At 38.1% G+C, this 14,214-nt stretch overlaps 1 protein-coding gene across 2 annotated transcripts in view; it reads right to left on the minus strand.

Moving 5' to 3' along the window:
- Positions 1 to 8,679: 8,679 nt before the first annotated feature.
- The window catches only part of samtor (S-adenosylmethionine sensor upstream of mTORC1), an 81,358-nt gene continuing 75,823 nt past the window's right edge, over positions 8,680 to 14,214 (minus strand). For both annotated transcript variants that reach the window (XM_073059469.1, XM_073059468.1), the window contains exon 5: positions 8,680 to 12,303. In XM_073059469.1, the coding sequence (XP_072915570.1) occupies positions 11,674 to 12,303 (630 nt within the window). In that variant the 3' untranslated portion in view covers positions 8,680 to 11,673. The remainder of the gene's footprint in view (positions 12,304 to 14,214) is intronic.

Genomic DNA, 14,214 nt, shown 5'->3' on the forward strand with positions numbered 1-14,214 from the left:
AGAGCAGTGGGCTAAGCACACACCCTGAGGTGCGCCAGTGTTAATAGTCAGCGAGGAGGATATTTTATCACCAATCCACACAGACTGTGGTCTTCTGGTTAGGAAGTAGAGGATCCAATTGCAGAGGGAGGTTCTGCAGCTTCTCAATCAGGATTGTGGGAATTATGGTATTAAATGCTGAGCTATAGTGGATGAATAGCATACTGATGTAGGTGTTTGTGTTGTCTAGGTGGTCTAAAGCCGTGTGGAGAGCCATTGAGATTGCGTCTACTGTTGACCTATTGTGGCGATAGACAAATTGCAATGGGTTCAGGTTTCTTGCTGATGCAGGAGTTCAGTCCAGGCATAACCAACCTCTCAAAGCATTTCAACACTGTTGATGTGAGTGCTACAGGGCAATAGTCATTAAGGCAGCCCACATTATACTCATACTTCTTAGGTACTGGTATAATTGTTACCTTTTTGATGCAAGTGGAAATTTCTGCCCGTAGCAGTGAGAGATTGAAAATGTCCTTGAATACACCCGTTAGTTAGTTGGCACAGGCTTTCGGAGCCTGAGTAGGTACTCTGTCGGGACCTTCTGCCTTGAGAGGGTTCACTCTCTTTAAAGACAGTCTAACATCGGCCTCTGAAGCAGAACACAGGGTCATCAGGTGCAGCAGGGATCACAGCTGTAGTTGTGTTCTCCCTTTCAAAGCGTGCATAGAAGGTATTGAGTTCATCCGGTAGTGAAGCATCGCTGCCATTCACACTGTTGGGTTTTGCTTTGTAGGAAGTAATGTCTCGCAGATCCTGCCAGAGTTGCTGTGCATCTGATATCGCATCCAACCTTGTTTGAAATTATCTCTTTGCCCTTGAGATAGTCCTCCTCAAGTCATACCTGGTTTTCTGGTACAGGCCTGGGTCGCCAGGCTTGAATGCCATAGGCCTAGCCTTCAGCAAATGACATACTTCCTGGTTCATCCACAGCTTTTGGTTTGGGAATGTACAGTAAGTCTTTGTGGGCACACATGAAGTCGGTAACAACTGCAGCATACTCATCCAGATTCAAAGATGAATCCCTGAATACAGTCCAGTCCACTGATTCAAAGCAGTCCTGTAGGTGTTCCTGTGCTTTCCTTGTCCATACCACCTTGGTCTTCACTACTGGTGCTGCAGTCTTTGGTCTCTGCCTATACTCAGGGAGTAGAAATACAGCTAAGTGATCAGACTTCCCGAAGTGAGGGTGTGGAATAGCACGGTAGGTATTCTTGATGGTGGTGTCGCAATGGTCCAGAGTGTTGGTTCCTTTGGTATTGCAAGTGATCTGTTGACAGTAGTTGCTTAGTGATTTTTTTGTTTCCCAGACTGGCTTTGTTAAAATCTCCCAAAACAATGGTGAAGGCGTTAGGGTGTGCTGTTTTGTGCATTATGATCCCTTTTATTTGCACAATTTGTCTTTTATACGTTAGTTGTTTGTCAGTCTTTATTGCTTTTTAGCAAATTCTGATGTATTTTCCTGTAAATGCAAGAAAATGAATCTCAGGGTAGTATATGGAGAAATATATGTACTTTGAGAATAAGTTTCACTTTAACTACCTGTTCATCAGACAAAACATGCCCAGGGTTGGTGCTGTTGGTGTACAGGATGATGGTTGAAACAAATCATTGTGATTGCCATCAGTGTGTGAGAGCCCTCTGAATTCCAGTTGTCAATCAATACTTTCTCATTTTCATAGTCTGCCATTGTCTTTGCCACTTCAAATAGTGAACTTGATGTCAGCTGAACCATCCTTTTTTGTCTAACCATCTTCCTTTGGTGTAACTAAGTGACTTACTAGCCAATTCAAAAGGCAGTTAAGATTTGACAATATTACAAATTTAACTGTATTCAAAAGAACCAATTGATTTTAGGCCCATTATTAGTTTTAAATCAGAGTCTGAGTTTGTGAATCAGGCATTCGAATGAATGATAAAGACAGGTGGGCAGATTAGATCATGTTGAATCACAGATGAAACTTGGGGACCAAATGGACTGATAAATTTTTTTTCCATTTGCGTACATGAATTTGATGGATTACAGCAACTTTGCTGATGTGGACTAACACAAAGAAGCCACTTGAAGTGACCAAGAGTCATAGTGAAATGAATGATAATGAATTTTGTCAATTTCTAAACCTAGACTAGAGAATGCATTCTATTCACACAATCCCACTAAATAATTTTACACCACAAGTAATGAATTTGCCATTTTACTATTAAATTTTTCAGCAAGTCTTCCAAGATTTTTTGGCAGTTATTCTGGACCCAGCCATTCATTTATATTTTCACAATTTCCTGCTTAATTTGACTTTTCTCCCTTGTCTAAAAGATCTCTCTGTCACCTTTCACTTTCTGTACCGAGATCCTTACTTAGACCTTTAAACTTCACAATATTTTTAGTTCTCGGCATCTATCCAGGCACAAGACCCTTTTTAGTTTAGGCTACAGACCTCAATGTTCTCTTTTTCTTAGAACCTATAACATCATTCATCACTGGATCTATTTGACCATCAAAACAAATGCATCATAATACCCGCTCCATCAGAAGCTGTTGATCTTCCAGCAGATTTTCTATTATTGCCTTCTAAATGTCCAGTCAACTGCAAGGGCATTGGAATCTGATACAGCACAAGAAATTCTGCTGATGCAGGAAATTCAAAGTAACACACACAAAATGCTGAAAGAACTCAGCAGGTCAGGCACCATCTTTGGAAATGAATAAATAGTCAACATTTCAGGCTGAGACCCTTCTTCCAAAGATGCCAGAATGAAGTGGTGGGAGGAGTGGAAGAAGGATAGCTGGAAAGTGATAGGTGAAGCCAGATACGTAAGAAAGGTAAAGTGTTAAGAGTTGAAGGAATCTGATAGGAGAGTGTATCATTGGAGAAAGGGAAGGAGGAGAGGCATTGGGTGAAGTGATGAGCAAGTGAGAAGAGGTAAGAGGTCAGAGTAGGGAATAGAAGAATAGGGAAGGGGGAAAGTAACTAGAAGGAGAAATCAATATTCATGCCACCTGTTTGGAGGCTACCCAGATGGAAAACAAGGTATTGCTCCTCCACCTTGAGGCTTGCCTGATCGTGGCACAAGAGGAGGCCATGGACATGTTGGAATAGGAATGGGAATTGGAAATAAAATGATTGCCACCAGAAAGTTCTGTTGGCAGATGGAACAGAGGTGCTCGACAAAGTGTTCCCTAATTTACGACAGGTCTCACCAGTGTAGAGGAGACTGCACTGGGTATAACAGATGACAGCAGCAGATTCACAGGTGAAGTGTAGCCTCACCCAGAAGGCCTGTTTGGGGCCCTGAGTGGAGGTGAGGGAGGTGGTGAATGGCTGGTGCAGGCACTTTGGCTACTTGCAGGGATAAATGCTGGGGAGGGACAAATGGACAAGGGAATTGTGAAGAGAGTGAACCCTGCAGAAAGCAAAAAGTGGGGGGGGGAGGGGTTAGTAAAGATGTTTTTTTGTTCCAGTTACAATCTTGAACCAGACTGTTGGCATTGATGTCCATTTTAGACCAATATACTGCCAATATCACCAAAATACTTACTTTGTTATGATTTCAACTTAACCTTACTCCATCTCTACTGATGAGAAACTCGCTTACAAGAGCTCAAAAAGTCATTTGGTCCATTCAGTCCACACCAGCAGAATAATCTTGTCAGTTCTACTAATGATATTTCCCCAAATGATCTTCAAATTCCCTTTTGAAATCTGATGTTATTTCCATTGCTCTTCCAGGTAATAAGTTGCAGACGATAACTAATACTTCCATTGAGCTGTTCCTGGCATCCGCTGTAGTCTTTTGCCCAAAACATTGAATTTATGACCTCAATGATCCTTGAATAATCTATGGCTAACTCTAGACTTGCTGTTCAACCTCCCTCATTCTGTTCTCAGTTGCGTCCTAACTTTCTTGAGTGTGGCTGCAAATCTATAATACTTGAACAGAAATCAATGTGTTGAAACAAAATTATTTTGTTTAAAATCTCTTTTTGGCTTCACTCCTGTGGAATTTCCTGACCATCTCATCACTTTATCTTTTTTTCCTCTCAAGTACAGGAGGAGCCTGAAGACACCCACTCAAAGCTTTACGAACAGCTTACCTTCCGCTAGCAGATTTCTAAATAGACGATAAACCCATCTACACTTCCTCACTATTTTAGTTTTTCTCTTTTTGCACTCTTTATTTAATATTTCTTATTGTAATTTGTAGTTTTTTTATTATGCATTGTACAGTACTGCTGCCACAAAACAAATTCATGGCATATGTGAGTGATATTAAACCTGATTTTGATTCTTAAACCTTTTCATTTTATCTCCTTCCCTAATATCTTAAATGTTTTAGTAGAAAATTTCGGAAGCATTTTAAGATTTTGTCACCTTAAGAATGTTGGCATCAGTGTCATATTTGAACCAATATATAATCATTTCATCGGGATGTTCATGTTATAATGTCCAAATCAACCTGCCTTCAACTCCTCTGTTGCTGAAGACCTCACTTATTGGAGTTCAGTAAGTCATTTGAGAGAATTCTAAATGTTGTAAGTCAATACTGGTCAACCTAAAGTTGTTCATTTCCAACTTCAAACTGCAAAAATAATTTTCTGAAAATTTGAACAATTCTCTCAAACTAGGATATTCTGATTGGAAATATTTCTGAAGCTGAACCACAACATTCATTCAGAAGCCTCGGATGAATCATGAGATCTGAAATCTTCTGAGACCCAGATCATTCAAGTCTGGTGATCAAGAAAGTTACAAAAGTTCCAGATACGATCTCCAGATAGCCATCTCACAGGCAAAGTGGGAATTCCGGATCAAACTTGAATCAATGAAGGATGCTCGCCAGATGTGGCAGGGCTTAAAACCCATCACCTCTTATCAAGTTAAATCAAACGACATAGGAAACAGCAGGGCTTTGCTTCCAGATGAGCTCAATGCCTTCTAAGCTTGCTTTGACCGTTAAAATATGAAGAAACCATCATGAACTCCCACATCCCCTGATGATCCTGATTTCAATCTCAGAAGCCAACCAGCCTTCAGGAGGGTGAACCCACAAAAAGAATCTGGCCCAGATGGGATAGCTGGCTAAGTCCTAAAGAGCTGTGCTAATCAACTGCCTGGTGTGTTCACTGAGAACTCTAGCCTCTCGCTTCGACAGTGTATGGTACCCACCTACTTCAAGCAGGCTTCAGTTATAGTGGTGTCTAAGCAACTTAGATTCACTCCAATTTGACTACTGGAGCAAGAGGTCCACAGCAGATGCCATCTCATTTGCTCTTCACACAACCCTAGAACATCTGGACAGCAAAGATGCATACATTAGGATACTCTTAATTGACTGCAGCTCAGCATTCAATACCATCATCTCCTCAAAACTAATCAATAAGCTCCAAGACCTTGGCCTGTATACCTCCTTGTACAATTAGGTCCTGGATTTCTTCACTTGTAGACCCAAATCAGTTGGGATGGTAACAACATCTCCTCCACAATCTCCATCAGCACAGGTGCACCACAAAACTGTCTGCTTAGCCCCTTGCTCTACTCCCTTTACACTTATGAGGTTGTGGTTAAGTACAGCTCCAATGCCATATTCCAGTTTGCTAATGACACCACTGTCGCAGGCTGAGTCAAAGGTGGTAATGGATCAGCATATAGGAGGGAGATTGGAAATCTGGTGGAGAAACCTCTTACTCAATGTCAGCAAGACCAAGGAACTAATTATAAACTTCAGAAGGAAAGTAGAGGTCCACGAGCCAGTCCTCATCGGAGAATCAGAGGTGGGGAGGGTTAGCTACTTTAAATTCCTAGGTGATATATTTTGGATGACCTGTCCTAGGCCCAGCATGCAAGTGCAATTACAAAGAAAATATGGCAGCACCTCTACTTCCTTAGAGGTTTGCAGAGATTTGGCATCTAAAACCAACAAATTGCTATAGATGTGTAGTGACTGGCTGTATTCACAGCCTGGTATGGAAACACCAATACCCTTGAATATAAAATCCTACAAAAAGTAGTGGATATGGTCCAGTCCATCACGGAGAAAAACTCTCCCAACCATTGAGCATATCTACGTGCAATGCTGTTGCAGGAAAGAAGCATCCATCATCAGAGAACTCCACCATCCTGGACACGCTCTCTCCTCGCTGCATCCATCAGGAAGAGGTAAAAGAATGTCAGTACTTATAACACCAGGTTCAGGAACAGTTACTACCTGTCAACCAACAGGCTCTTGAACCAAAGGGGATAACTTCACTCAATCCATCATTGAAATATTACCCCAACCAATGGACTCACTATCAAGGACTCATCATTTCATGTTCTCTATTTATTACTTATTTATTTATGAATTTTTTTCTTTTTGTATTTGCAGTTTATTGTCCTCTGCACTTTGAAAGACTGCCCATCTAGGGTAGTCAACCATTTATTCTGTTATGATTATTATTCTGTATATTTGAGTATGCCCACAAGAAAATGAATCTCAAGGTTCTATATGGTGACATATGTACTTTGATAATAAATTTACTTCGAACATTTTCATTCAAGACATTGCTGTAATTTTTTTGTTTTCCTACAAATTAAACTCATTTTAAAGGCAAAACATCCATTCTTCAGATTACCTCACATCTTCATGCAGGGTAAGAGAAATATTGTTTAAATATCCTCTTTACATTCCAGTCAGAAAAATACAATCAAAACATTTTTAGGTGTAAATTTCAGTTTATTGCCTTGGCAACTACACAGCAGACACTCAAACTGTGGCTATGTCACAATGCATTTTAACATTTTAAATGACTGTTAATGAGAATAATTTTAAACAATTCCAGTATGAAAAAATGAAATTTACAGATTAGAAAAAGTCACATTCATTTTAGTGGAGTCGATAAAAAATAAACAAGGAAAGGTACCATCAGTCTAATTTCACATGTTAAACAAATACAAATCATGTAACCCAAACTATGATAAGATTTTTTTTAAAATTTTGGTACCAAAGGTACTGTTCAATTAATCAACACTCAAGGCATCAATGCTTTCAACAGTTTCCATAGCTGATGTTAAATTGCTGTGTCCTCTGTAAATATTGTAAAACAGCCATGGTATAATAATTGAACATGGGTAACTGGAGTTGAGCTTGAACATTTTGTATCCAGCTGACACCTTGATCATTGCTGTAGTCTTAACTTACTGGTACATCAGAAAGCATAGATTTAGCATCATCACATTCTAACACTATTTTGAGGATTAACCACAACAGACTACAACAAATTCTAATTACAAATTTAATTACTCTGTTATACAAGATTCAAGAACGATGAAAATTTATAGGACTTGTGGTTACAAAGATTTATTTTCTGAAAATGTATATTCCTTCCAAATAATGGACATTGACACTTCAAATTGGTGAGGTCCTAACTAGTCTTTTGAAAATGGAAACCCAACCAAAGAAAATGCCACTTCAGTCTTTGACGTCTATGGCGGATCCTTATTCACAGTACAATGTTTAATAAAAAGTAGAAAAGCAATACAGAAAGATTGTTGAGCACATCACATATGCAAAATTTCAATTTGTGTAATAGTAAATAACAGGAAAACAAATTTAAACAAAAGAGAAAATGGTGTATCAGCTGAAGTTTATTTAGAGCAAAATAGTTCTAACCCAAATCAGAAGGTTTAAGTGCAAAGCCTCATTGAGGTAAACTTTTCACAAAATGCAACACTGAGACAAGTCCACACAGTGGCATTTCCAAAATGCCATTTTACCTGCTAACCTTTGGCTGTTGAACAGAATACTTCGCAATATTTTTTGGAATATCAAGTAAATTGTTCCCTATTTTCACATTTCAACAATGTTTTATCCTTATTGTAGTACTGATATGCAAAAGAATGTATTTTTGTGAAAAATTTGAATTAACCTGTTTGTTTACAGTAAAACACGAGGAAATCTGCAGATGCTGGAAATTCAAACAACACACACAAAATGCTGGTGGAACACAGCAGGCCAGGCAGCATCTATAAGAAGAAGCACTGTCAACATTTCAGGCCGAGACCCTTCGTCAGGACTAACTGAAAGGAAAGATAGTAAGAGATTTGAAAGTAGTGGGGAGGGGGCAATGCAAAATGATAGAAGACCGGAGGGGGTGGAATGAAGCTAAGAGCTGGAAAGGTGATTGGCGAAAGTGATACAGAGCTGGAGAAGGGAAAGGATCATGGGACGGGAGGCCTCGGGAGAAAGAAAGGGGGGGGGGGGGGGGAGCACCAGAGGGAGATTGAGAGCAGGCAGGGTGATGGGCAAAGAGAGAGAAAAAACAACTAAAAATGTCAGGGATGGGGTAAGAAGGGGAGGAGGGGCATTACTTATTACCCCATCCCTGACATATTTAGTTGTTTTTTTTCTCTCCATCTCCCTCTGGTGCTTCCCCCCCCCCTTCTTTCTCCCTATGTCCCATGATCCTTTCCCTTCTCCAGTTCTGTATCACTTTCGCCAATCACCTTTCCAGCTCTTAGCTTCATCCCACCCCCTCCGGTCTTCTCCTATCATTTCGCATTTCCCCCTCCCCCCACTACTTTCAAATCTCTCAGTATCTTTCCTTTCAGTTAGTCCTGACGAAGGTTCTCGGCTCGAAATGTCGACAGTGCTTCTCCTTATAGATGCTGCCTGGCCTGCTGTGTTCCACCAGCATTTTGTGTGTGTTGTTTACAGTAAAAAAATGTCTTTAACTGGCCTTTATATTTAAATTTGTTTATGAGAATCTTTTAAATGTGCACATTTAAGATTAATACTACTTTTGTAGAATCAAATAGATTAATAGGTTTACCTGCAATTACCAAAACTCCAAATGAATAACCAAATCCATTTGAATCAGTACTACATTGAAAGTCTGTTTCCAAACCTTTTATCGGAATATCAGAAAATATAACAGATATATAATTCTATTCAATTAATGCCAACTTCGTTATTTTTCAAAATCATAAATGATTTAAGATAGGAATTGAAAATGATCATCATTTGGTAATTCAATCACTGATAATGAAATATGTTTCATCTGAGCATTCATTATATACTACAGTATTTCCCTCCCCCCTCATTTGCCAATTCATTTGTTAAGAGATGAAAGTAGTGCTGTGGATCCTTGTTTAATAAAGTAAGCAGGCAAACAATAAAACAGTACTCTAATATATATTAAAAAAGGCAAATGAAAGTTTGTGATAATTATTTTATTAAAATAGCTCAGAATTTTTAAGATTCCTTAATGAATATATCAAAACAAAAATCCACTATAAAATTGTAATTAACTTAGAGAAAATATTATGCTACTGCAGTTAATAATTATACTCTTAGAACATTCAGAAGTTCTGATGGCAGCATTTTCTGAAAATTGCTATTTTTGGTAAATAAATGGGCATATTCATGCTTCAAATGTAGCACTGATGCAAAATTATCTTGACTCTTTCAATGCTAAAAATATATAATATTAATCAGATGTTTAGCAATGCAGAGAGCTTATCCTTTCAGGAATATTTACTCTTGTTTCATTTTTATGTAAGAACATGCCACAACCAGGCTCAGCTCTCATTTACATTTTAACCACAGCACTATGATTCTACTGTAACATTTGTAGTTCAAAAGCATTCAAAGAGGCATATTTAAGTGCAAATGACAAGAATCAAGGGGCAAGTTAGCTAGTCCTAAGTGCCCAGGAATCCAAATAAAATATTAAGCAAGGAAATAATTGTGGGAAAACATTTTCCTTAATCACTTCCACAAAGTGCAACTGTCTTCTGAAAGTTCTTCAATTTATAGTGCCATAAGTAGATTTGCAAACTAAATGACTATGAGTCCATTTCCCCTTCACAGCACTTTATTCAATCATGCAAACTCTTTATGTATCTATTTAAAAGGAACCAAGCAGTGCAGCTGACTTCTGATATCTCCTGCAGGAAACATTGTGATGATTTTTGAGCACAAGTACTGGCCAGAAATTGGAGAAAATGGCAGAATATTAGTTTTAAAGAAGTGTGGAAAAACTAGTGCCAAGTGGATGCAGATTCAGAATACTGCCCAGAGAATGAAAAGGGGTATATTTCAAGCTTTTGTTTTACATGCAAAGAATCATTAGTGAATGGAATGTTTTACAAGTGACCATTGTCATAGGTTATATAAAATTTTCAAGGGATTTGGTTAAAATACAAAATTGAACAGTACAAATGGAAAACAAGGAAAATAGTCAGACATGAAATTAGTGTAAATTTCTCAAACTGAATTGGCAGCACCAACATAAACCTAATCTATCATTTACATTTAAGAAGAGGCATACAACCAACTCTGAAGCAGATGAGGATATTCACTGGATCAATAGGGATGTTAGGGGGGAGGGGTTAAGGGGAGGGGGGGGGGGGAAGGGTATATATATATATTTTTTTCATATGTTTACTTTTATTTCTGTAATTATTTGAAAACTCAATAAAAAAAGTTTAAAAAAAAAGAAAGGCACAGTGGATTTCACTCTCAGTAGAAGGGTGTTTATGCATCTGCTAATTTATATGATACTAAATAAAGGAATGCATATTCCCATCAGGAAGTAATGGACATATTTTGCAATCTTTCTTGATGCAAATTATTTTCAGGCAAACATCTGCATGTATATAGGTAATACTAGTCATTTTTGTTTGAGGTGCTAGGAAATGACACAACATGTTAATTAGTACTATGTACAAGTAGCAACCTTCTTGTGGCATATAATTATTTGCAAAGAAACTCTTATTTCTCATTTTTTAATTACAAATTGCTAGCACACCACAGATGTTTTTTCAAGTAAGGTCATCAGCCAAAGGTTGCAAGGACAAGACAGCACATGTCTTCCAACAAGACCCAATGCCTGTTTGTTCAAAAGCTGAACAAGAAAATATTGTCAAGATAATTTAACATTGAATTTTGTGGCACTAACTGCACAATTACACACAAAAATAGTGTGAATTATAGCCTATTTAAATGCAGTCAGCAGAAGCTTTAACTTCCTAAATTTTTGTTTGCATTCTCTTTCCAATAAACTACTGCAACAAATAAGGGGAAACAACAAATGCAGCAGAATTGATTTGCAGTTTAGATAATGTCCTAGGCTACAAGTAATTTGGTAATGCGAGCCAAATAGGAGCACAACAAAGTGATCTCTCAAGTAAAAGTTAGAACTCTAGAATGGTAGAACAATAATCACTCTGGTAGATATCCCCTTTTTGATTTAGGTACCATCAGATCAATTGAAATATTTATAATTTTGCTGTTTATGCTGTAGTTGTCGATGTAAATGACATTGTCACTTGACGTCAAGATCGCTAGGTTTACTTTGTTTACAAAGATGACAAACTCGATTGCAGCATCTGACATTTACATTACCATACTATTTAAGAAGTAAGCTTCTTTCTGTGATTTACACTTGTTGCCTTCATGACAAAGTGTTTGTTCGATTTATACACTCCTCACATACCTTCATTTTTCTAACATGTGAAAGAGTAGCTCACTTTGTAAACACTTCTCATTTTCTATGTGCAAACTGTACTGCATGTTCTGTATATAATACAAGAGTTATGCAATGCAGAATTATTTTGGCAACACAGTAGCTCTGGCAGCAAATTAATCATAAGTCTTAGGTTAGCTTAGAAGCAAAACTGGATCTTCCAGTTCATGGAATGGAATAGAGCTAGCCTGGCTCTCTCCCGAGTCTGAGTCATACGGAGCATCAGGGAGCTCCATAAAACTGTAAGCTATCTGGTCATCCTCACTTTCTGACCGATCTTGGCAAGTTGTCTCTGAGCACTCTTCTTCATCCACATTGTTGAAATCCTGTGGTATAAACAGCATTTCTGGGTAATTTCTGCTGACCAGGTCACTTGTTGTTTGCAGGGAAGTTTTCCTAAAAGCCAAGAGGTGCATATGGGAGAACTTCACATATTTATATCTTTTGAATCCCAGTGATTCTATAGCAATTTTCCAGCTTTTAATCATATAGGCATGACGGTTTTGGTGAGAGGAATCAGGCGTGATTATTAGGAGTAAACCATGGAGTGCAAGAAGTTCATGGGCTTTCTTACAGCAGATCCAGCGTTGATAAGGGGCAGGAAAATAAGACAGCAGAAGAGAAAACACCACAATATGGAACAGTTCTCCTGGGAGTGAGTCAATGGGATTTTTTAGCTGTTTGAGAAAGGCGTCTATTGTATCTTGAGCAAGCTGGAGTGGCTGCTGCAACTGAAGATTGAGGAAATCACATTTATACACACTCTGCATAAAAGAAAAGACATTTGCAATATTATTTAATTGTAGTTTAGAAATTATCAAATCTTTGCCACTATAGTGCAAAATGCTCTTGCACAATGACTATGCAACAAAATACAATGCCATAACTCATGCAATTTATAATTTGCAATGACCTTTTAAATCAACTGTACTGGATAATGAAATGTAATGGCTAACAATGTAATAAAAGTTTGCTGTTTCCAAATGTAAGATTCCGAAGAATAAATTTCAGTAAATATGGAATAATGAGGAATCTATCAAACCAAAATGCCTTTGCTGCCTCAAGTTTAATATTTGTACCATCCTATCCTTTACTTACATTTTAGAGCATCTTGTTTGCTAGTACAGAATTTTAAAAAATAATAGAGTTTAACATGTCAGTAAATCTATGCCAGTGTAATAAATGCACTGGTGTGTAAATACAAAAAATCCTCAATTATCCATCAGAAAATTCTTCAGAGGGGAAAATAAACTAACCTGCATCACGTTAATCAGAAAATAAACCAAATGCTGATTGTCTGCTTTGTCTTGACTTTAAGTTCCACCCATAAATAAAAACTGCATTTCTGTATTAGGCTTTACAAGAGGATGTCTCAGTGGATTGAGTGGATACTGACTACGGGTACACTTACATTTTTTTTAAAAGCTCATTCAGGAAACATGGTATATCACTATCAGCACCTGCTTAGAGAAACAGTAATTAAGCTTCTCTTTGATTTAAGAAGACTGTTCCCTTAGCACTTTGATAAACAGGGCTCTTCAATTTAACAAATTGTTTTGTGTTGCCCTTCCTCATTCTTCCCATTACGATACACATTGCGAGAAAATGTCACCAATGCCCCAATGTAAAGGAGCAACAGATTTTAGCCAAGATCTTGGTCAGAACTCAATTATAACTTCTACTACATTCATTCATGGACTTTTCAAAACTGATGGGAGTTGTACAAATTGATCACCAGAAATTCTAAAGATGATCCTTTTAAACAGTGCATTTTGGGGTGGGGGAAATTAACATGGAAAATTGTTCCTTTCTACTGCTAAATGCTGGATTTTCTGTTGGTGTTGAACACAATGCACTTATAATTTAATAACACATGACTGAATGTCACAGTAATATAAATAGGTCTATGCCCTCCAGCTGCTCCTGCTTGCCCATTTAATAAGATCACAATTTTTTATTTCAGCACCATTTTCCTGCATTAACCTCATAACCCTCAATATCCAAACATCTATTGAGCATAATTTTTGAATATATTCAGTAACTAATTATCCACAGCCCTTTTGGGTTCAGAATTTCAAGGTTCCAGAATTTTCAACCCAGTCCTGAATGTCTAATCCCTTATTCTGAGTCTCTGAACCCTTATTGTAAACTCACAAAAAAGGGAAGCACCATCTTGCATCTATCCTATTAATCACTGTGAGATTTTTTTTCCACAAAAGCCTCTTCAGGGTTCTTATGATAAGTTGCCCAAGATGGTAGGTCATATCTAACCAATCTTACAGAGATTTTCAAAGAAATCGCCAGAAAAGTGGATGAAGGCAAGGTAGTGAAAGTTGTCTATGTGTAAGGCATTTGACAAGGTCCTGCATAGGAGGCAGGTCAAGAAGGTTCAGCTGTTCGGCATTCAGGATGAGGTAGTAAATTGGATTAGATGTTGGCTTTGTGGGGGAAGAAGGATGCCTCTCTGACTGGAGGTCTGTGACTAGTGGTGTGCCACAGGGATTGGTGCCAGGTCCTTTGTTGTTTGTGATCTGTATCAATGATCTGGATGATAATGAGGTTAACTGGATCATTACGGATGACACCAAGACTGGGATGTAGTGGACAGTGAGGAAGGTTAACATGGCTTGCAGAGGGATCTACATCAGCTGTAAAAATGGGCTGAAAAATGGCAG

The sequence above is a fragment of the Hemitrygon akajei genome, chromosome 10 (assembly GCF_048418815.1).
Source record: "Hemitrygon akajei chromosome 10, sHemAka1.3, whole genome shotgun sequence".
Taxonomy (NCBI): domain Eukaryota; kingdom Metazoa; phylum Chordata; class Chondrichthyes; order Myliobatiformes; family Dasyatidae; genus Hemitrygon; species Hemitrygon akajei.